A 23,602-nucleotide genomic window follows, 5' to 3' on the forward strand; every position below is an offset into this window, starting at 1 on the left:
TTCTTTCAGACCTTCCTCTCTTCCTTCCTTCCATCCATTCTCCAACCATCCAGCTTTGAACCCTCCTGAAATATTTTCCATCATTCCATCCTCCCTTCCTTTCTTCGCCCCTTGCCTATTCCTCTCCATTCTTCCTTCTCTAGTTCCTCCCTTCCTTCCTTCTTTCCCTCCTCTCATCCTTGCTCTCTTCTCTTCTTTCTTACCTACACCTCTGTGAAGGTCTTGACCTCTTGCCGGAGAGTGACGTTGTAGATGACCTGGTGTCCGTTGTTCCACGCGTACAGCGCCTTCTCTCGGGGATTGTAGTCCATCATGGAAATGTGTGAGTATTGGTTGTGGAATGGGATGTGTGTGTACTCATACATTTGGGTGTCCGTGTGGTAGATGAAGTGGATCTTGGCTCCGTGCAGATGCGAGTCGGTGACGTAGAGTGAGCCACAGACGATGAAAGCCTCTCCGGCACTACGCTTGGGGAAACCAGTATCCCAGGACTGGACCAAGTCCAGTGTAACAGGGTCCAGGCGGCTCAGCACCATGTTCCCCCCATGCATCAGGTTGGTGTAGACCGCCCAGAGACCGCTCTCATCTGCCATGAGGTCAATGTCAGAGGATCCGCCCCAAGAGTACGGGAAGGTGTTGTTGTAAGCAGCCTGAGAGAGTGTACGCTGTATGAGCACACTGCGAGAGAACAGGTGATAACGCACAATAACGTTCGTCTGGTGTTTGTTGTAGTAGAGAGAGCCGTTATACACCACATGACCTGTACCTGAGAGAGAGAGGGAGAGAAAAAATGATAGATACAAGATAACTGTTTTTCATGAACAATCTGTGTTAATATCCAGCCTTCATCACGTTCGGTTTCTGATTGGCTGTGATTACCGCAGTAGTGAAAAAGTGGGTGTGTAAAACCAGAACAATGCTACTGTAGCTGATCCACTCGTGTCTTCATGCCCACCACGACAGTGTTAAGGCCTTTACACATCAGGGGCATTTTTTTTTCTTCAGTTAATTTGCACATTGATAGATTTTTTTGAACTGTTGTTTTTGTCATGAGTACTCACACACAGAACGTGAATATTACATGACAAAAAAGTGATATATATATTTTTCACACCAAGTTCAATTTTTTTGAGCTTTTGCACTGCGAATAAACACATCAACCAATAATTGAGATTAAACACAGGTCTAAAGTTCTTTAAATCCTCTGAGTTCAAAGATATTGGTGTTAAAACAGCTTCTTTAAAGGGAGCCAGCATGGTGGCTTCATCAAGCAACAGATTGAGAACTTTGGTAATGACTGGAAGGAGTGACAACAGATGCTGCTTGAAAATCTTCATAGGTATTGGATCGAGACTGCTTTTGACACCACTGACCATGGCATTCTACTGCATCGACTCGAACATCGTTTAGGTATCACTGGGAAGTTCCTCCAATGGTTCTCCTCTTATTTGATGGAAAGATGGTTCAGAGTTGCAGGTGGTGGAGAATTGTCTGAGCCTAAAGGCCTTAGACATGGTGCCCCTCAGGGTTCAGTGCTGGGCCTCAAGTTGTTTATGTTGTACATGCAGCCAGCTGTTCAGAAGACTGCTGCAAGGTTGGTAACATGGCCCAAGAAGTATGAACACATAACCCCAGTCCTGCGTGAACTGCACTGGTTATCTATTAGAAGATGTATTGAATTTAAGATCTTATTGCTAACGTTTCAATGCATCCATGGCATTGCTCCCACTTATGGAACTTATTTGTAATCACTGTAACAAGGGAACTAGAGCTGATGACAAGAACTACCTCAAAGCTCCTAATGTAAAGAGGACGACATTTGTTGATTGAAGTTTTAGTGACTCATCACCAACACTGTGGAATGAACTACCAGATGCTCTTCATTTTGAACCTGACTTTGAGTTATTTAAGAAACACTTAGACATATTTATTTAGTCAGAATAGTTAGAATGACTTGTTGGCAACAACGTTATTTTATGTGGCTTTTGGAAGTTTTTTTAGTCAATGGGGTTTTTTTTGTTTTGTTTTTTTTCCTCCCTACAAATATCATGTGGCAACAATGATATTTGTGTCTTTTTCTAAACATTTTTTTAATGTTGTTTAGAATTTTGTATAATTTATAGTTTTATTATTATTTTTTCAAGAACGTTTTGAAGATTATGTATGTACATGTATGGGCCCTGTCACACTATAGCGTTTTGTTCGACGTTTGGTTGCGTTTTTAAAAATTTGAGAAACGCCGGGGAACGTCGACGTTCTTCAAATTAAGTTTCTAGGTCAACGATGTTGTAACGTTCTTGTAACGCTTGGGTAACGCTCAGCCAACGTTCCCTCAGTGTCAGGCGACGTTTGTGGTCCAAAATAGCAGCAAAACCTAGCGTTCTCATAGCGTCCACAGCGCTTTGATAGCGTTATCATAGCGTTTGGGTAGCGTCTGCCTTGCGTCCAGGTAACGTTCTCGACGTTTGTCCAGCGTCTAGCTGACGTTCTCGACGTTTCCACAGCGTCTGCCTAGCGTTCCTGTAGTGTTCGAGTAACGCGTGGAGCGTTTGTGTGACGTTCCTGTGACGTTTCGCCAACCTGCGGCTGGACGCGCAGTATAAAAGGGGGGGCTTTTGGCCAGAGTGCATCACTTCCATTTCAACCACCGCGCAGTCAACATCGCAAAACGAAGAACGAACGAAAGAAAAGAAGTATGCCTCCCAAGAGCAAGAGGGCCAGCAGCAGAGGTCGGGGCAGCAGCAGGGGCCAACGAGCAGCATCCTCTCCCAGCCAGGAGGTAGTTTCCATCACTGCAGAGGTCCATCCCCCTCCTGTTGAAAGCGAGGCTGACAGCCAGCCAGCAGGCAGCCAGCAGCAGAAGCAGCCGAAGAACAAGAGGGCAACAATCACCCCCTCCAGGTCCCAGTCGCCATCTCCAGCCTCTCCAGGGTCTCCAGGGTCTAGCTGCTCCTCCTCCTCCTCCAGAAGCTTGTCAGCAGCCTCCTCACAGGACAGAGGCAAGAGGAAGAAGAGTGACAGGATAAATTACAGCCTCTCTGAATCTGATGAGGCCATCATGGTCGAGTGGTTACAAGAGAACCGGACATTGTGGGACTCTAAGCTCCAGGCTTACCACAAGATCACAAACAAGGAGAAGTTGTGGGAGGCCCAGGCAGAGAAGATGCAGAAGACGGTGAAGCACTTGAAGGGCTGGTTCCGGTCACTGCGGGATAAGAACACCAGACTCCTGAAACACAAGAGCGGTGACGGTGCCCCAAGAAGAACAGAGAGGGACGAGTGGGTGCTCAACAACTTCAGGTTCCTGCAGGAGGTAGTGCGACACAGACCGGAGCCAGCCAAGCCCATCCTACCCAGCAGAGCCTCAGCTGCAGCAACTGTCCAGGAGGATTTACCGGTATCTGGACCTTCTATCACGGAGTGTGCTGCCATACCTTCCAGATCTTCCACACCTGCCACAGCAGCCTCCAGCAGCAGCAGTTCCAAGAGGCCCGGACGATCTGGACAGGATGAGGATACCACCACTGAGGATGACGTGTTGGCTACCCTGCAGGAGAAGGTCAAGGAGTCAGAGGCTATACTCAAGGGTTTGTTCCAGCCTCCAGCAGTGACCCCTGAGTCAACCTTTGCGAACTACGTGAGGGACAGCCTTCTCACAATGTCGAGCCGGAAGTTCAAGAAGGCCAGGGCCAGTATCAACATGATCCTCACGCGGCTGATGGATGAAGACACTGAAGAGGAAGAGGAGGACCTGCCTACCTTCTCAGCTACATGTCGGTCGGCCCCCCCCTCCTGGCATCACAACCACCAGGCAAGCCCAGAGCGACATGTTTCAGCCGGACCCTAGCCAGTGGCATGACAACCCGCCCACTGGCACTCCTTGGCAGTCACAGACCAGGGAGTGGATGGCCAGATACCACCAGCAGCAGCCTCACTCGTCCTTCCAGCAGCCTCACTCGTCCTTCCAGCAGCCTCACTCGTCCTTCCAGCAGCCTCACTCGTCCTTCCAGCAGCCTCACTCCTACTACCAGCCACAGAGGTTCTTCCAGCAACAGAGTAGGAACTCTCCCGTCTTCCACACGCTGACAGCACCAGCCACCACCCATGCCTCCGTCTCTACGGCCATCAGCTCTGCCAGACACACCATGGACCAGAGCAACCAAGGCAGCAGCTCTCCAGCCCTGGTTGTCACTTGTGCCGCCACGGACGTTACCGTGTTCCCCACCGGAGTGTCTACAGCAGCCAGTGTCAGCGACTTGTTCAGCACCCTGGACAGTCCAGGTCCAGTTGCCACCCCGTCCACGGCTACCTCTCTGACTGACACGCTCAACACTCCACAGCCACCAGTGGACCCAGAGACTGACTCGTAGAACTTTTTGTTTAGGAATCTGTAAATAAATGTTGTACATAGTTTGAACTTTGCCTGGTTCTTGCGTGAAACTTTCAATTTCTTGTTTTTAATATTGTCCCCCCAAAAAAAATAATGAAAAAAAAAATAAAAAATTAAAATTAAAATAAGTAAAAAAAAATATAAAATAAAATAAAAGATAAAATAAAAAATAAAAGGTAAAATAAAAAATATACAATAAAATATAAAATAAAAGATAAAATAAAAAATAAAATAAAAAGTAAAATATATTTTTTATTTTTTATTTTTCTTTTATTGTATATGTTTTATTTTATATTTTTCTTTTATTGTATATGTTTTATTTTATATTTTTCTTTTATTGTATATGTTTTATTTTATATTTTTCTTTTATTGTATATGTTTTATTTTATATTTTTCTTTTATTGTATATGTTTTATTTTATTTTGTTATTTTTTATTTTATTTTTTAGTTTACTTTTTATTTTAAAATAAAAAAAAAAAAAAGTAAAATATAAAATAAAATAAAAAATATAATAAAAAAATACAAAATCCCCCCCAAAAAAATAAAGTTAAAAAAATGAAAAAGAATAAAACAATACAAAATAAAACTATGACATTTATTAATACTGTTTTATACGTTTGGTTACGTGAAAAGGGGTCGACCGGGAACTCAGTAAAATAAATAATTGAAAAAGAGATCATGCCTAGAACAGATTGGCTAAAAAAGTAGGGCGATCAGTAAAAATAATTACTTCAAAATGACACACACAATTACTTTTATTATTACTGTTATCGACAAATAAGTCATTGTAATTAAGTTACACATACAATATTTCAGTTTCTAAAAGTTGTGTCTACCAAAAAGTATAGTCTATATTAAGTCCATTCTGCATTGCAACACTAGGGTCCAGGTCTACACCATCCTGTCCTGCCAGTCCAGTGCCCCAGCTGAGGAGTTGACCCAGTGCTTGATGAGGTTCCTCTGCTTCTTGGCTTCTTTGGTCGCAGTGTTGGGGCCTGCAACAACCTGTGTGTCTTCCATATTGAAGCCATCTCTCCAGGCACCAGGCACAAAGTCTTCTTCTGGACCTTCTGGCTGGTCCAGCTGTTGGTTCTGCAGTGTTGGATATCTGACCCTCATCAAGTTGTGAAGGACCAAGCAGGTCTTCACTATCAGCTTCACAGTCTCTGGCTTGTGCTGCATAGTGCCAAGAATCACCTGGAACCTGTTGGCAAGGATCCCAAAGGCGTTCTCCACGACCCTCCTGGCTCTCGACAGTCTGTAGTTGAAAATGCGCTCCTCCTGTGATAGACCACGGAGACTGTAGGGCTTCATCATGTAGGCTCTCAGGGCAAAGGCGTCATCTCCAATGAAGAAGTATGGAACATCTGTAGTGTCTTGTGGGAGAGGTATAGGCTGTGGAAACCCAAGCAGGTCTTCTTCAGCTCCATGTTTCAGCTCACTGGAGTTGTAGATCTGGGCATCGGATGCTGATCCCAGGCCTCCAAGATCTGCCCACAGGAACTTGTAGTCAGAATCCACAAGGGCCAGCAACACGATGGAATAGAACCCCTTGTAGTTGTAATACAAGGAGCCACTCTCTGCAGGACACCTAATGGCCACATGCTTGCCATCTAGTGCTCCCAGGACATGGGGGAAGTTCCACCTCTGATAGAATCTGTCAGCAACTTCCTTCCACTCTTCTGGCGTACTGGGGCAGGTCAGCATCTCATCCAGGTACTCGTCCAGTATGGCATGGCAAACCTCTCTGACCACCAGTGACTGTGTGTTGTGAGGTACTCTCCAGGCAAACTTCTGCGAAGCATAGCTGTCACCAGAGGCAAGGTGTCGCAAAGTCAGGGCCAGCTTCATACCAGGGTCGAGGGCCGGTCTAAAGCGAGTGTCCTTCTTGGTGATCCTGGGACCAACTCTCTGTCTCAGCTCATCAAACATCACTGCTGGCATGCGCAGGAAGTTGTGGAAGGAGGCTTGGTCTTCAGCTCGGAGTTCAGCCATCAGCTTGTCATAAACACCAAACTGTGGTCGCCTTCCTATCCAGGGTCTCACCCAGCTCTTTCTCCCTCTCCTCTTCCTTTTCTTCTTTGACTCTGCCTTGGACATCTTAACCTGGTGCAATGCCAACTGCAGGAGGTTGTTGTGATGCATGAGAGCAGCAACAGCATACTGGTGTTTCTCTTGGTCTGTCATTGTTCTGAAGTCTTCACTCTGTGAAAGTTCCAACAGGACTGTCGGTGGCCTCTGCAAGCCCCTTTTAAATATATTTCTGGCAAGTGCCTGCCAAATGCTCCTGAACGCTACCAGTAGGTTACAGGCGCGTTACAAGGATGCTACATGGACGTTACACAGACGCTGGAAAAATTCAGAACGCTGACAGACGTTAGAAAGATGTTGAAAGAGCGTTACATGAGCGTTAAGAACGCTCGGCGAACGCTGACGAACGCTGAAAAACGTTGGCGACACGCTGGACAGACGTTCGATGGACGTTACACAGGCGTTAGGCAAGCGTTACCCAAGCGCTAGGCACGCGCTGGACACTCGACCCTGATGGGCCGGCGTCCGCCTAGCGTCCAGGGAACGTCCTGACTTTCGAGTAACGTTCGAGTAACGCCCGCAAACTTTCGTGTAACGTTCCTCTAACGTGTAAGTAGCGTTTTGATAGAACGTCCTGAATTTTTGTGCACACCCAAAACTATTTTTCACCCTCAGCATTCGCCGACGTCCCTCGACATTCCCCAACGTTTGCCGACGCTCGTCTAACTTTCTTGTAACTTTTTTCTAACGTTCTTGACGTTCCTCTGCGTTTCGCAACACGTTACTCGAACGCTGGTGAGAACGTCGTAGTGTGACAGGGCACTAAGTATGTATGTATGTATATGTGTGTGTCTATATATATATATATATATATATATATATATATATATATATATATATATATATATATATCAGTGCTGTCAAGCGATTAAAATATTTAATCGCGATTAATGTCGCGACTGTCATAGTTAACTCGCGATTAATCGTAATTTAATCGCACATTTTTGTCACATAAAAAAACATTGTAATTCTCTTATCAGCATAAAAAAGTGAATGGGCTTGCTTTGTACCAATGTTTTTTTTTTATTGCAAAGCATAACACGTCTTGACACAGCCACTGCAAAGTGAAACCTAAGCCAAGCACCGGAGCGGGGCTAGCAAGAGAACCATGAGTGAAATGATCTACTGTTTGAGTTAGTCTACAACTAAAGAGAGACAGGTTACACAGTGACGGTAGGCTTGACATGCTTGATTATAATATAAAGTACACTATTATATTAAGTTTAAGTTGTTCGTTGATAAATATTGCATTGAATCTGATCTTTACTGTTTCAGCTCACTTAACACATTTTGTACTTTTACACTTTCTGCCTGTTGATGCATCGCGCTGTCCAATCATAGGCGGCCAAATTTGCATATTACAGGAAGGATTTCTGGGATAGCATTGAGTTTACAGTTCAGAGGGATCTGGCTTCTTTAGACGCCGTCTTCTTAAAACTGAATAAATATTTAAAAAAAGCCAAATTAGTCAGTCTTTTGAACGGCTCTTTTCAAAGAACGGATCACAAAGATGCGGATCCCATCAAAGAGCCATAAATCCCATCTCTACTAGCGCGCCCTGCCCGCACTGGTTCTTGGGGGGAAGGCAGAGGACTCTGGCTGTGCGGGGCGTGGCATTACAGTCTAGCTGCTATCGGTTTTCTAACCAAAGTCTCTGTTCCAAGTTCCTGGCAGTTTCAAAAGCTTATGAAAAACCTACATCATGCCACAGAGCAAGGCAAGGCAAGTTTATTTATATAGCACATTTCATACACAATGGCAGTTCAATGTGCTTTACAGAAGTAAAAACAAAAACAGTAAACAATAGAGAAATAAAATTACATAAAATAATTTTATCTTTATTCTAAAATAATTAATTAAAAGAATTAAAAGAAAATAATAAGAATTAAACAATAGTAGAAATAAAATATTAAAATGCCAAAAAGAAAAAGGAGAAAAAGAAAGAGAAAGGGAAAAAAAACCTAGCAGAATAAAATAGAATAAAGTTAAAGTAAATTTAAAACATGCAGAGAAAGTAAAGATTATAAAAAATATAAAAATATTAATTATTTAACAGAAAGCATCTGAGAACAGCTTGGTCTTTAGTCTAGATTTGAAGCTGCCAACAGCAGGAGCATTTTTAATGTCCTCTGGCAGTTGGTTCCATAGCTGTACTGCATAGTAGCTAAAAGCTGCTTCACCACACTTTGTTTTAACAACAGGTTTTAACAGTAAATTTTTCTGCTGTGATCTGGTAGATCTGATTGGGTTCGGCCGCTGCAACATATCAGAGAGGTAATTGGGCCCTGTACCATTTAGAGATTTGTACACCAGCAGCAATGCTTTAAAGTCAATTCTGTAGCTTACTGGAAGCCAGTGAAGGGACCTTAGAATTGGAGTAATGTGCTCTGTTCTTTTTGTTCGTGTGAGAACCCTAGCTGCTGCATTTTGAACCGTTAATCTCGTGATAAAAAAATTATCGCCGTTAAAATTGGGTCAAGTTAACGCGTTAATAACGTGACATTTTTGACAGCACTAATATATATATATATATATATATATATATATATATATATATATATATATATGAGTGATTCCACGCTTATGGGTACTGAAATGGGGACGTGAACTTATTTTTAAAAATTCACCTAAAACCATTTCTTTTTTTTACCATCAGGTCACAAAACATGTAATCTTTAATGAATGATATGTTAAAAGATAACTTTAATTTTCTGAGATGTAATAAAAACATATTTATATGCCAAAGTCAGAACGTAACAGAAGTGTTGTGGACATATATATTCTCAATTTTAACAATGTAGAATTACTTTTTGAAACATAGGAAGGTGATGTTTTAGCAAATATAATTAATAAACATGTGTAGTAGAATAAACATACACATTCTTGCAATAAGATTAACATGGTATATAGCTAGATTGTAATTAATTTGTAACAGACGCGAGATGGACAATCGTAACAGAAGTAATGTAACAGACATCATTTTGGAACTCATAGGCTTGACTTTGGCAGATAAATATGTTTTTATTACATCTCAGAAAATTAAAGTTATCTTTTAACATATCATTCATTAAAGATTACATGTTTTGTGACCTGATGGTAAAAAAAGAAATGGTTTTAGGTGAATAAGTTCATGTCCCCATTTCAGTACCCATAAGCGTGGAATCACTCATATATATATTTTTTTCATTGGATCTTTTATAGTATTTTGTCAAGCACTTTAGAGTATTACATATAAATGCACTTTATAAATAAAATAAAATAAAACAAAACCAATCACATTGTATGGAACAGAGGTCACGTGGTGACGCAGGAGACAGACGGCAAACCGGCCTTGAATGTAGCAGCGGGTCTCCGCTATATACCAGCGTCTCTCATGTCCTGGAGCTGAGCGGCGATAGTTCTCTGGAGTTTTATTCCTATTTAATCGAGCGCATGGTCTTTCAATTAGACAGCAGTATTTATTCATTTCACATTCAGATTTTGCAGTGTTTCCCTCCTCTCTCTCTTACTCAAATACTCCCTGCTCGAGGGTAATTATTTGCTCTGCTCTTGTTCATATTTCATCCGTGAACACAGAACACCGTGAACTTTGCTTTCTTTCTCGTTGTTCAACATCCTGTCTCTCAGCTCTAACCCTTTCATGAGGTTATGATGAAACTCTCCTGTTATTATTAGCTCATCTGGCTGACAGGTGATGAGTTTATCCCATCATGTGTTGTCCACATTTCATGAAAATCGCTTCTTCTCCCTCAATTCTTCACCGATTTTGATTCTTTCTGGCATGAAGGTAGGTCTGCCTAGGATGCATAAAACTTCTACCCTAATTTGCTTCATTACAATTATTAATGAAGTTATGAACTAATTAAGCCTTAATGAGCAGTTCAACAAAAATCACTTCTTCATGGTCAATTCCTCGCCATTTTGGATTCTTTCTGGTAAATAGGTCGGTATTCCTAGGGTGGATATCACTTCTATATATAGCTTGTATATAGTGTATAGAGTTTGCAATATTTATTGTGCAAGGTGGCCCACTTTAGATCGTTCCTTCTGGACTAGACGGGGCCGGAGTGAGCTACGCCGTCATTGACGGTCTCGTTGTTTGTAACCAAACCTTTCTCTTCCCTGAGAGCAGGTCGATACTTACAGTCTTCATCACTGCTAGACGACGCCATCATTCACTCAGGACCCTACTGATAGTGGTGGTGCAAAACCAGCATGAAATAGAACACAACATATTAACAAAGTCGTATCAGACTCAGTGTGGATGCTGTGTGTGCGAAAATTGCACACACGAATGTTTTGCATTTTTGCATATCGATGTCATGTCATATCAGATGTGTGAAGAAAAAGCCCGGAGTGTTTTGCCTACCTGCCCATGGATGAGGAAGTTGATGCATGACAAAGTTGTGTCCTGTAGTGAAGTCCCTTAGCGACCTGTACTCAAACACACGCTTTCCTTTAAAGTATCCATCCATCGACCAAACCTACAGACAGACAGAGACACAGACAGACAGGTTCTGGAGGGTCTATCAGGTGTTCTTACTCTGTGATCGACGTGAGTCTGAGGAGCTTACTCGTTCATCAGAGCTGGAAATCATACTGTCCATCATCCAAGACCCAAATCTGGACCCAAAGGACCTGATGGTGACCGGGTTACTGATTCCCATCAGCTTACCGCAACCTCAGAACACACACACACACACACATCCTGTGTATACTACTGAAACTTAGCTGTTGCATTATGGTCAAATCCAACACCGTGTGCAGTAACTCCAGGGTGTCACAAGTCAGATTACTGAACTAACATTGCAAATAAATGTACTGTCGCTTAGATGTCAGTAGTTGGATTAGTAAGACTTGAAAAATTATTAGCTATATTAGCTAGCTGTTGATTGACCAAGTGACTTCACAGAGGTGTGTCCAGAATGCATAATCCCTGCATACATATAAATCAGATCTGTGCTTGGAGTGTCCAGTCTTATACGAAAAAGGTCCAGGGTGTGGCTGCAGGCTTTCGTTCCAACCAATCAAAAGCCCCACACATTTGTACATAAACCTGAACACACACCCAAACCCTCCTTATGACAAAGATTCAATCAATTTCCCTCAGGGATCAATAAAATACTCTAGCTAGCTATCTCAAACAGGAAATAGCCCAAACCCTCCCCCCTCCTCCCCCACATACCAAGTGAGCTAGCGCAAGCGTGCAGTCGGTTCTGCAGCAGGATTGCCCTCTGCTCCAGCTGTTGGATGCTGCTGTAGGTGTATGTCTGCTCCTGGGTGAGGCTTGAGCTCAAGCGATCCATCTCCCGCTTCAACACCTCCATCTTCAACACCTCTGACCTGAACCGGGCCAACACAGCACGCAGGAGAACACAGTCCAGCACAAGCTGTTCCAGGTCCTACACACACACACACACACACACACACACACACACACACACACACACACACACAAATACATGTTCTCGTGTACTAGTTTATTGGTTTACCTGAAGATGGATCCCAGACTAGTGACAGTTAGCTAGTTAGTTATATATTAAACTAAACTAGCTAGCCTGTTCATATTAAGTTAATTAGTTAATTTAAACCGCAAATCACTTCTGGATTTCAGGTACACCTGTTAGCTCAGAGACCTGTGATTTTGGTTTCTCAAACCCTTTATGGAGAACCAGAGATTTGAAGTTAGCAGAGGTAAATGTGCTCATAGAATTTCAGAGGTGATTTATGGACTAGAATGAAGTATAAGCAATGAAGTGTGTGTGTGTGTGTGTGTGTGTGTGTGTGTGTGTGTGTGTGTGTGTACCTGTAGAACTTTATCAGTGACCGTGTGAGGGTTACTGAGTGCGATCTTCACTCTCATTTCCACACTGATGATCATCTTCTCCATGTCTCTGATAATTTGCAGATCTTGAGATGTTCGCCAATTCAACATCTCCAAATACTGAGACACATTCTGGACCTAACACACACACACACACACACACACACACACACACACACACACAGTGAGTGAGGTCATATCCTCTGTACCTGCTCTCTCAGTGAGCATATCTCCATGTGGGTTTTCATACCACTGCCATGTTCATAAAACTCCACTCATCTCCTTTCCTCTGTCCAACACACCTATTTCTCCTCAGATCTCACCATCTGAAACTAAATATCAACAAGACTGAGCTGCTGTACATATCCTGGAGATGCATCTTCATGTCAAGATCTTGTCTGTGAATATTCTCAGTCATCCAGGTCATAGTAAACTGTGGGTGGTAAAAGAGAGCAACTGGACTTGCTTGAAGATTCTTGAAGACATTTCACCTCTCATCCGAAAGGCTTCTTCAGATCTGTCTGACCAATACCCCTTTTCCACCAAATCAGTTCCAGGGCTGGTTCAGGGTCAGTGCTGGTGCTGGTTCACAACTCGTTCAACTTGCGAACCAGCTGAGAACCAGTTTGCTTTTCCATAGCTCGCGGTGCTAAGGGGAGCCACGTCATTATGTCACTGTATACGTCAGTTATGTCGCTGCATTTGCATAAACCTTGGCGTGAACATCGAAGCAACAACAACACAAAGAAGAAGCAACAACAACAATAATGGATGACTGTTGCTTTACTGCATCCATGATATCTCGTCGCTTATTTAAAAATGTCGCCCTCTCGCTGTCTTGCTATTGTTGTTGGTCTTAACAACTCCCCCCCCCCCCACTGACGTAAGCAGTTCTTTCCTCTAGCCCAGCAAAGAGCTGGTGCTACCCTGGAACTGTTTTTTCTGGCCCAGAGACAGTTCTTTGTCAGTGGAAACAGAAAACCCAGTTCCAAACTAAGCACTGGCCCCGAACCAGCCCTGGAACCGATTTGATGGAAAAGGGCTATCATAGGGAGTATCAGGCATTTATCCTCTCATGGATGCAAAGCAATTCTAAGGTGTTGTTGAGCCATCCTGTTGGTGTGGGTCACAAGAGACCGGAACATCACCATCCTTCCTGCTGACAAAGGGAGATGCACAGTGGTGCTAAACACAGTGGACTACCACTCAAAGATGACCAGTCTCCTCAGTGACACAACCGCCTATGAAACCTTGAGGCGGGATCCTACCAGTTGTTAGCTACCTCCAACAACTAGAAAAAGACCAAGCAATCAACCGATCTCTGTACTACAGATTGTACCCTGGGGAAGCCGTTCCTCTCATATACGGACTCCCCAAGATTCACAAGGAAGGAGCTCCACTCAGACCTATCATCAGCAGTATAAACTCTGTCACCTATAACATTGCCAAACACCTAGCCACCATCCCATCTCTGGACTCTCAGACTTCACCATCCATCACCTGACATGGATGATCAGCTTTCCTTCTCAACTTGTACAAGTTTCTCCTTTACAACATCATGGGCATCCAGCTATATCTTCATCCACACAGGTCTCTCAGGAGTTTCTTCAGTCCTTTGTCATGTTCAGACTGGACTTCTGCGACTAATCCAGCCTCTGCAGCTGATCCAGAATGCAGTTTGTTTTCAGTCTCCCCAAGTTCTGGTTTCAGATTTAGAACATCCTGCTCAGCTCCACACTCACTCTGATCCTCTAACATGACTCACTGGGTCCCACAATCTCTCAGGGTATGAGGAAGGCATGAATTAAGGCTCGTCTTAGTCCTGGAACCCAGGTGGAGAAATTAACTTCCTCTGGACTGTCTTCAGACAAATACTAAAGACCTACCTCTTAACCAAGTAACTCAATTAGCATTTTGTTTATCTATTATTAAAAAACTAATCCTTGTGTTGTTTATGTGATATAAACACCGTCAGCAGGGTCTTTAGACTGATGGTACTCTCAGCCCTTGACCTGGTGAACTAGAATGCTTTGGGGTTTTTTTTTGTTTGTTTGTTAGTCTCCAAAAGCATTGCTGTAAGTTCCTTTGAGCAAAGGCTTCTGCAAAATGCTGTAAATATTGTCTCCGTCCATGTTAAGTTCTCGTCCTTTGACCTTTTCCATATTACAATTTCAGAATAAAAGATCAAACCACTGTAAAAATTTCACACAGTATGAAAGACAAATGCTCCAATCAACTGATGAGAAATGCAAAACATGAAAGTCGATGATAAATCAGAGTTTATGGGTTTAAGGTGTTTTATATCCCCTTTCCATCAATAGGAACTTGGTGCTCATGCCAATTTGGAGTTGGTTCAACTTGGCAACCTTCGAAGAACCGGTTTGATTTTCCACAGGCATGTTATTAACATCATGGTGTACATCTGTCTACGTCTCTGCACCAAACACACCAACAAACAGACTGGATTAGTCACAGTAGACGCTACACTAGCTCTGTTTTTATTTAAATGGACATCACAAAGTTTTAGTTGGTCTTGTTGGTTTATGATAATCCCGCCTTCATCCCCTGACATAAGCAGTTCTGTGTTGGTAGAACCAGGTTTCCTGGCCGAGAGCTGGTTCGGTTCTTTGGCTGTCAAACTGTGAAGAACTGGTTAGAAATTAAGCACTGCCCTCGAGCTGCTTTGGTGGAAAAGGGGTATTTAATCCATAAGGGGTTAGTAATAAGGGATATTTAAGGTTTCTTCAGGGTTTGTTGAATAATTAATGGTCCAAAGCTTCCGAAAAAGTTTTATTTGAACTCTTTCTGATGGGAAAAGCACTTTAATGTTGGGTTCAACACAGAAACTCTCAGAGGTTCCCCAGAAAGAAAACTGAAACACTCCATTCGCAGTGGTCTTAAACTGCACTTTCTCACTCTTTTAAATGAAAATTGTGAACTAGATAAAGACTGTGACTAAGGGTGCTTTCACACCAACAATAGTTGGTGCGCACTAAACAGTCCATTCAAACCAAAAGCTCTTAGTTCGGTTCGTTTTCATCGGTGTGAAAGCATCAATCGCACTCGGGTGTGCACTAAATCAAGCGGACCGAGACCTCCAAAAAGGGGTGGTCTCGGTCCGCTTGATTCCGCACCAAATGTCAACCTCTGGTGTGGTCCCTCTGGTGAGAACACGAACCTGGACCAACTCAGGAGTTTCAATTAAATTTGACATTACAACAGTGCAGATGTTTCAGCTGTGTCAGGGTGCAGGCACTTACAGATGCAAACACAGGGGAGAACAGGCTAACAGACTATAGCCTACCTTGTGGATCTTTGGAAAGGTGCTTGTCTCATCATCAGCAGGACAGCATTGGTGAAAATAGCGCGTCTCCTCTGCCTGAAATGACGCGCTATACGCCTTCGGTGAATCCAGTATATCCGAAGATTGTTCTCCAGCTGCAGCCGCAACTCATTCCGGAACTGGATATTTTGCCAGAAATGGGTAATGTTGACGATATAAAAAGCAAGGACCAGCACAAGAAACAGTGTGCGAACGTGTCACTCCATTGTGAAAGTCCAAATTGGCACTTATTTCCACCGGAAGATGACGAAACGTCATTCAGACCAATTTGGTTCATTTGCATGTGTGAACGCGGACCACACACAGTCTGTATGCTACAATGTAACAATTTTACTGCCTGGTGCAGACCAAATAATCGAACTAGTGGTGTGAAAGCGCCCTAAAGTCACAGTAATTTGTGCTAGCTGACCTTTGACAATTGAAGGTCAAGGTGAAGGTCATTTTGCTGAACAAAATTTAAAAAACGATCAAAAAATCATGAAAATTGACAGAGTTTTAAGTGATTGAAAAAAAAGCCCATTTGTCATGGATAATTCTGGTTCGGTGATCCAGATCAGCATCAAAAGTCATAGCAACTTAATTCAGCCCAGAGGTATTCTTCATGCGAAATTTGGTGATAATTGGTTGAAAACTGAGGGAGAAATAGTGACCTAAAAAGTTAGGATAATAATAATAATAATGTTGTTGGCACGGTGGTGTAGTGGTTAGCGCTGTCGCCTCACAGCAAGAAGGTCTGGGTTCGAGCCCCGTGGCTGGCGAGGGCCTTTCTGTGCGGAGTTTGCATGTTCTCCACGTGTCCATGTGGGTTTCCTCCGGGTGCTCCGGTTTTCCCCACAGTCCAAAGACATGCAGGTTAGGTTAACTGGTGACTCTAAATTGAGCGTAGGTGTGAATGTGAGTGTGAATGGTTGTCTGTGTCTATGTGTCAGCCCTGTGATGACCTGGCGACTTGTCCAGGGTGAACCCCGCCTTTCACCCGTAGTCAGCTGGGATAGGCTCCAGCTTGCCTGCGACCCTGTAGAACAGGATAAAGCGGCTACAGATAATGAGATGAGATGAGAATAATAAGGTCCTGAGTGAAACAATTTGCACCACTGCTGCTAGCGCAAACTATTGATACGACACTGCCCCCTGGTGGATGGGGGATCATATGACAGTCGGTGCATTAATACATTTTAGCGAATAAAAAGTAATGTTTCTTTAACACAACAGTGCGAGATCTATATATATGGGAGGCAAAAAAAACTAAACTGAAAGTGTATTTTTAATATTTTAAAGAGTAGTATGATAGCACGACTGCATCACAAACACAGACATCATTCGCTTTAATCTTATAAATTAAAAAAAATTAAATGAATAATATAAAAGACCTATTTACATTGTCATTTTTGTTAAAAATGCTTATTTTTGGGCTCTCATTCCCCCATGCATCACAGGGGGTGTGGCTTAAAAAGCAAGATATGACAAGTACCTGTGTTGGTTTTACATACACACACACCAGCCACTTTAATAGGAACGTGTTGTTGGTTCCAAGATCCCTGTTCTTGGCTGCAGGAGTGGAACCCAATGTGTTGTTCTGCTGTTTCATGCTGAGATGCTTTTCTGCTCACCACGGTTGGAAAGAGTGATTATATGAGTTACTATATCCTTCCTGGGAAAAAAGCTCAAACCAATCTGTCCATTTCCCTCTGACCCTCTCGTATCAACAAGGCGTTTGTTTCCACCCACAGAACTGTCGCTCACTCACTCAGTGTTTTTTGTTTTCTGCACCATTCTGTGTAAACTCTAGAGACTGTTGTGTGTGAAAACCCCAGGAGATCAGCAGCTTCTGAAATACTCAAACCACCATCTGGCTCAAACCAACACCCAGACCACAGTGAGAGAAAGTCACACTGTGAGATCACAATTTTTCCCGTTCTGATGTTTGAACATTGTGAACTTTAACTGAAGCTCTTGATTTGTATCTGTGGGATTTTATGTCAAGGTAATGGCTGATTAGAGAACTGCAGAAAACAGCAGGGGGATGTAGGGGTGTTCCTAATAAAGTGGCCAGCAGGTGAGAGTCTGTTGAAATAAAATAAAATGAAAATCATAAAAAAGAAGTGATGTGTGTGATTTCTGGTGTGGTGTAAGATTTAGGTGGTGGCCCTGAATTATTTTTAGAGTGTGTGTGATGCGTGCTGTAAGCGTCATCGTGAGGTGTTCTGGAGGAGACCCACGTGCTCAGTGATTTGGCGAAGGCGAGTGTGTCCTGGGTCTTTCCGGCAGTGGTTCGGTGGGGGGGCGAGGAGTGAACACACACACTTCCCTCCTAAATCTGATACAGAACCAAAGACCTGCCAGCCTTCGTCCTGCCCCGGATACACCACCTGCAGACACACACATGTATACACACATACGCGCACACACACACACACACACACACACACACACACACACACACACACACACGCAGAGGGAAGGATTAAAAATGAGAATTTTCCAAATATCAGTCACAGGAGACACAGGCAACAAAAGGATATTAATAAATAAACAAAAACAGGGAATTAAAGTCGGCCTACAATGGGAAAAAAAACGAAACAATCTGGTTTTTTTCTGCAAATCTGAGCAAACTTTCCTTGTAAAATTCACTAATTTGTTCTCTCTCTCTCTCTGTAGAGCTCTTTAATTAACAGGCTGCCCCCCATACCTCTCCATCTGTTCCCATCTCCCCTATGTGTGTGTGTGTAACTGGAACAAAAAACAAACCTCCCACTCAAAAAGTCCTCACATCCTGCTGACCAACATACACTGTCCTCCCACACACACACACACACACACACAATCATCCTATAAAATGATATATGAAGGCGAGAGTGAGAAGAAATGCTGATCAGAATCCACTGTGTTATTTATCTGATGAACTCGAGGTCTTGAGGTTTAAATATTAATAAATACATAAATAAATACTATTAGTTTTTATTGGTAAACATGAATATTTAAACAAACTGCGTGTTAATTCCTGTGTAATTGTACTGTAATTACTGACAGTTTATCAGCTCTGAAGTTCACTAATGCAGCAGAAGTGTGTGTGTGTGTGTGTGTGTGTGTGTGTTGTGATACTTCAGGAGGAACACATACGCTGATGAACTTCTCTGAGGTTCCTGGACGAGCCGCCGTCTGATCGAGTCCTACGAGTTTGGGGAGCGTCTGAGACATCCAGTTGGTCAGCATGGCCATGGTACTGAGCACCAGCCCCATCTTCATCAGGGGAACAGTCATCATTACACAACACAACCACGCCCAGGGACACAGGAGCAGCACACACAGTGTCAGAGAAAAACTTTAAAAAATAACAGTCTGGGAGAAAATCCCCCTTTCAAGAAAAAGAGAAGGTTTATATTGTTTAAATATGAAAACAAAAAGTAACTAAAGAAGAAAAAGGAAGAACAATATTCCAAAGTATTTTCTAATGGAAAAAAGTTTTACTCAAAGGGTTTGATTAACATAAAAAAAAAATTCACATCTTTTGGTGAATAACAGCAGTAATTCAAAAAACGCTGTAAAATTTTTCAAATCAAAGTCAAAATGCTAATGAAAGACTAACAAGAACGAGTTGTGAAATATTCCTGAAACACTGCGTGAGATCACAGCGGGAAACATGCAGGAAAAAAGTTCACCAATGAAAAATTAAAAACAAAAAATTATTCAGATTTTATTTAATGTGATGTTAGAAATGCAAATGCACTCCTGACTAAATGCAATTTTAAAAAATATCCACTGAGGTTTCAAACTGCTAAATATTCAATAAAACAAACAAACAAACAAAATCTGAAAAATGTCGTTAATTATTTTTCCAAAAATTTGAACAGATTAATTCCCTCCAGTAAACTGCAAAACAGATCCTTCCAAACTGCAGTGAATCCACTTCATCAACAGGAAAAATGTGTATGTTATGTTATAAAGATTATATCCTATTCCTCAGAAAGAAGTGTGTCTTCTTAATGTCTTTAATTTTTTTAAATTATTGTAAAATATTAAATAAATATTATCAAATAAAACACAAGGCTTTTGAGAAAAACAGAGAGAACAAGTGCAAAGACAGACTTGCTGGTCCTCCCTCGATCTCCTCTCCTGAGTGTGTGTGTGTGTGTGTGTGTGTGTGTAGATAAGGGGAGGGGAGGCGTGTGTTATTGTAATAAAGGTTTATTAGAGACATGCCCCTGAAGATGATGTCATTATAACGATAAAATAAAGTAAAAAAACAAACCTATATTAACATCAGAACACCACATTCATCTGAAACACATTCAAACACCTGCAGAACCTTTTTTTCTCCCAGAATGCACTGCATGTAAACACAAGATCGTATGTAGCACCGTGGTTATACAACATTCATACAAAAAAGAAACAATAAAAAACACGCTTATTCTTATAAAACAACAAACAACTCAGTACAATATAAGACAAGAACAGTGAGATTCGAACATAGTTCAGTCTACACCGTGTGTGTGTGTGTGTGTGTGTATGAACAGTGACTGCACCAGCTGTTAAGTTGAACAAGGTGATTTTTACATTTTGTGGTCACATGATCACTTGGTCACATGATTAACAGCAACAAACTCATAACATTAAAAATTAGCAATAGAATAGAAAACTGAAGAATGGCCATGTCCTCAATCTGGGCTGCATGGACACACACTCTTCCCACGTGTGTGTGTGTGTGTGTGTACAGTCTTAGTCTCTGTCTCTCTCGGATGTTTATCCGTTGAAACACACCGGACCGACGGAGAATCCAAACTTCTGTTTCGGGTTTCCAAAGTCCGGCACGGCCACGTCGACGATGGGCAGCATGTCTGTGTTTGGGAAGTCGAAGGTCAGCTCGGTGCGGTCCTGACCCGACCGGGACTATGAGTGAGACACAATGCAGTGTGTTATTACATAGTTAACTCTGTGATAGCACAGTAATATACAGTAGTTGTTTACATGGTAGTTAATGGATGTAAAATAGCTAACAACCTTGGAGGATGGGAAATAACAAAAATTTTAAATTCTGCTCATGTTGGATAACAGTGATGCTACAGCAGCCAGAGTTAAAACTGAGCAGTACTGTGCATGTGCAAATTCAACGCGATGTTTCCGCATGCTGTAGCCTGTAGTTCTACTATAGCAAGATCGCTGGACCAACCCTCAACAGAGTTAATGCGAGTTACTGAGTTAATAACTGAGTCGCAGTTTCATGTTTTTAATGTGTATGAAGGGTGTGGCCCAGTGGTTATCACGGTCACCTCACAGCAAGAAGGATCTGGGTCAAACCTCACAGCTGACTGGAGTCTTTCTGTGGAGAGTTTGCATGTTCTCCTCGTGCCTGTGTGGGTTTCCTCCAGGTTCTCTGGTTTCCTCCCACAGTACAAATACATGTGGGTTCAGTCAACTGGCTCCTTTAAATTCCCCAGAGGTGTGTGTGTGCTCCTGGCAGGTTCTACCATGGTGGGACGGATCCCAGGGGTGTTAGGACTGGGACTGTTTTGGCCTCTAGAGGCCGCTGTTATTTCCTTTTCTTGTCATGTTTGTTTTGGCCTCTAGAGGCCGCCACTGTTCCTGTGTTTTGTGTTTGTGTTGATTGCCTGTTTGTCTTCATTATCGTCACCTGTGTTCAATTTATTTTGTGTATAAATACTCCTCTGTTTGTTCCCTAGTCACGGAGTCTTTATGCTATGCTGTTAGTGCTAGTTCCCTCTGTCCCATGTACCTTGCCTGTGCTTTTGAGTTTTTTGGTATTTTGTTTTCTTTGGATTTGTTCTACCCTTTTGAATCTTCTGAGCGTTTTGCATTTTGCCTTTTCTTTTCTTTGGACTTTGTACTACCTTTTGGATCTTCTGAGCATTTTGCATTTTGCCTCTTCTTTTTTCATTCTTGGATTATACTTTTTGTTTTTTGCCCCTGAACCTTTGGATTATACTTTTTGCCCTGGATTGTATATATTGTAAATAAACTGTTTTTTGCTACTTTCTACTTTTGCCTCACGCCTCTGCACTTGAGTCATTCCCCTGGTGGCCTAGTGGGGGTTTGCTGGATCATTACACCAGCGACCCGGGTTTGATTCCCAGCAAAACCCTAACAGAAAGACTCCAACATGACCGACTCAGCAGAGGTGTCTTCAACGGTCTACCTAGCCAACCTTCAGGGAATTATGGCAGCTTTGACATGCTACGGAGCTACCATGGACACTCAGGGACAAATATTTGCAAGCCAACGTGAGGCCCTTGCTCACCACGAGGTACTGCTTCAGCAAATTGGGAAAACCCTGGCACAGCTGACTCCTCTGCCCGCATCTCCTCATCCTGATTCTGCTCCTGCTCCAGTGCCTCCCGCCATGCTGCCTCCTTCATCTCGTGAACCCAGCCTTCCTGCATCACAGAGGTATGACGGCAAGCATGGTGAGTGCTGGGAGTTCCTTACCCAGTGCCAACTCACCTTTGAGCTCCAGCCTACCACCTACACTACGGATCACTGCAAGATTGCCTTTGTGATAACCTTGTTAGCTGGTAAGGCACGAGCTTGGGCAACAGCTATCTGGCAGAGACAGGGACCCGAGTGCTCTGATTTCGAACTGTTTACAGAAGAGATACTTCGGGTTTTTGATCAGGCGGACATCAGTACAGACGCAGCCAGAAAGCTCATGTCCATCCGGCAAGGAGGAAGTGTCGCAGACTACGCCATATCGTTCCGGACGCTCGCAGCAGTCAGCAGATGGAACGAGGCTGCCCTGGTTTCAGCCTTTCACCATGGTTTGTCTGACCCCATCAAAGACGGCCTGGCCTCTATCGGATGCCCAAGTGACCTCGAAACACTGACTTCCCATGCCATTCGTCTTGACAACAGGATGAGAGAACGCCGCCAAGTCCTGAGCCTCCCCGACCTCACTGCCTTGACCTGGAGCCCGTCTACCTCCTCCAGTGACTGTCCAGAGCCCATGCAAGTTGGCCGTACTCGTCTCTCCACAGCTGAAAGGGAGCGCAGAAGGAGGAACAAGTGCTGCATCTACTGTGGCAAGCCTGGCCACTTCCAAGCATCATGTCCCGAGCTCTCAGGAAAAGGACCGCCCCGTCCAGCCGAGGGAGGGTTGTGATGGGGCCTACCCTCTCTCCTGAACTTCCTGGCCAAGGAGTCTACATCCTGGTCTCCATCTCCTGGGGTGAGTCCGTCCACTCTTGTCAAGCCTTGTTAGACTCCGGGGCGGCTGGAAACTTTATGGATGTCAACTTCGCCCAAAGTATCAATGTCCCGACTGCACCTCTTAAAGTCCCATTGTCTGTGTCTGCCCTTGATGGCCAAGCGTTAGGTGATGGAAGAGTCACCCAAGTTACTTCTCCAGTCTTTCTCTAGTCTCAAGGTCACAAGGAAGAGATATCCCTGCATCTTATTCATTCACTAGAGTTCCCAGTGATTCTAGGCCTTCCTTGGCTTACCCGCCACAACCCTCACATAGACTGGGTAACAAGACAGGTTGTGGAATGGGGCCCTGCGTGCCATGCCTCTTGTCTGCTCTCTAGCTCTCCTGTGTCTGCTGCCGAGTCCCCCGATCTCACCGAGCTATCTCAAGTTCCCACAGAGTACTGGGATTTGAAGGAGGTATTTAGCAAAAGCAGAGCCACCGTTCTTCCTCCGCACCGTGCCTACGACTGTGCCATCAACTTGCTCCCTGGGACTACCCCTTCTCGGGGCAGACTGTTCTCCCTCTCTCAGCCAGCACGCAAGGCCATGGAGAAATACCTCAAGGACACCCTGGTCTCTGGGTTCATTCGACCCTCCACCTCACCTGCTGGTGCCGGCTTCTTCTTTGTTGGCAAGAAGGATGGGGGGCTCCGACCATGTATTGACTACAGGGGCCTGAACAAGATCACTGTGCGCAACCGCTATCCCCTTCCGCTGATGTCCACAGCATTTGACCTGCTCCAAGGCGCCACCATCT

At 43.5% G+C, this 23,602-nt stretch overlaps 2 protein-coding genes across 2 annotated transcripts in view; both read right to left on the reverse strand.

Annotated features, from left to right (window-relative positions):
• Positions 1-203: 203 nt before the first annotated feature.
• Positions 204-18,909, reverse strand: olfm2b (olfactomedin 2b). The gene is made up of 7 exons (XM_060899618.1): positions 18,769-18,909; positions 17,868-18,017; positions 12,288-12,443; positions 11,667-11,883; positions 11,056-11,162; positions 10,851-10,965; positions 204-766 (listed from the first exon to the last, which is right to left on the reverse strand). Exons 1-7 carry the CDS (start codon positions 18,907-18,909, stop codon positions 204-206), a joined length of 1,449 nt encoding a protein of 482 aa, XP_060755601.1.
• A 934-nt stretch (positions 18,910-19,843) lies between these two features.
• Positions 19,844-23,602, reverse strand: part of col5a3b (collagen, type V, alpha 3b) — a 120,769-nt gene continuing 117,010 nt past the window's right edge. The window contains exon 66 of the mRNA XM_060899323.1: positions 19,844-20,535. Coding sequence (XP_060755306.1) covers positions 20,389-20,535 — 147 coding nt within the window. The 3' untranslated portion in view covers positions 19,844-20,388. The remainder of the gene's footprint in view (positions 20,536-23,602) is intronic.

The sequence above is a fragment of the Neoarius graeffei genome, chromosome 18 (genome assembly GCF_027579695.1).
Source record: "Neoarius graeffei isolate fNeoGra1 chromosome 18, fNeoGra1.pri, whole genome shotgun sequence".
NCBI lineage: Eukaryota > Metazoa > Chordata > Actinopteri > Siluriformes > Ariidae > Neoarius > Neoarius graeffei.

Excerpts from the sequence above, each read along its gene's own strand:
- olfm2b (XM_060899618.1), bottom strand. The coding sequence starts at position 18,909 with ATGACTGTTCCCCTGATGAAGATGGGGCTGGTGCTCAGTACCATGGCC. Across the intron at positions 18,018-18,768 it reads CCTCAGAGAAGTTCATCAGC|GTGGTGTATCCGGGGCAGGA; the intron begins GTATGTGTTCCT and ends GTGTGTCTGCAG. Across the intron at positions 11,884-12,287 it reads TCACTGATAAAGTTCTACAG|GACCTGGAACAGCTTGTGCT; the intron begins GTACACACACAC and ends GTGTGTGTGTAG.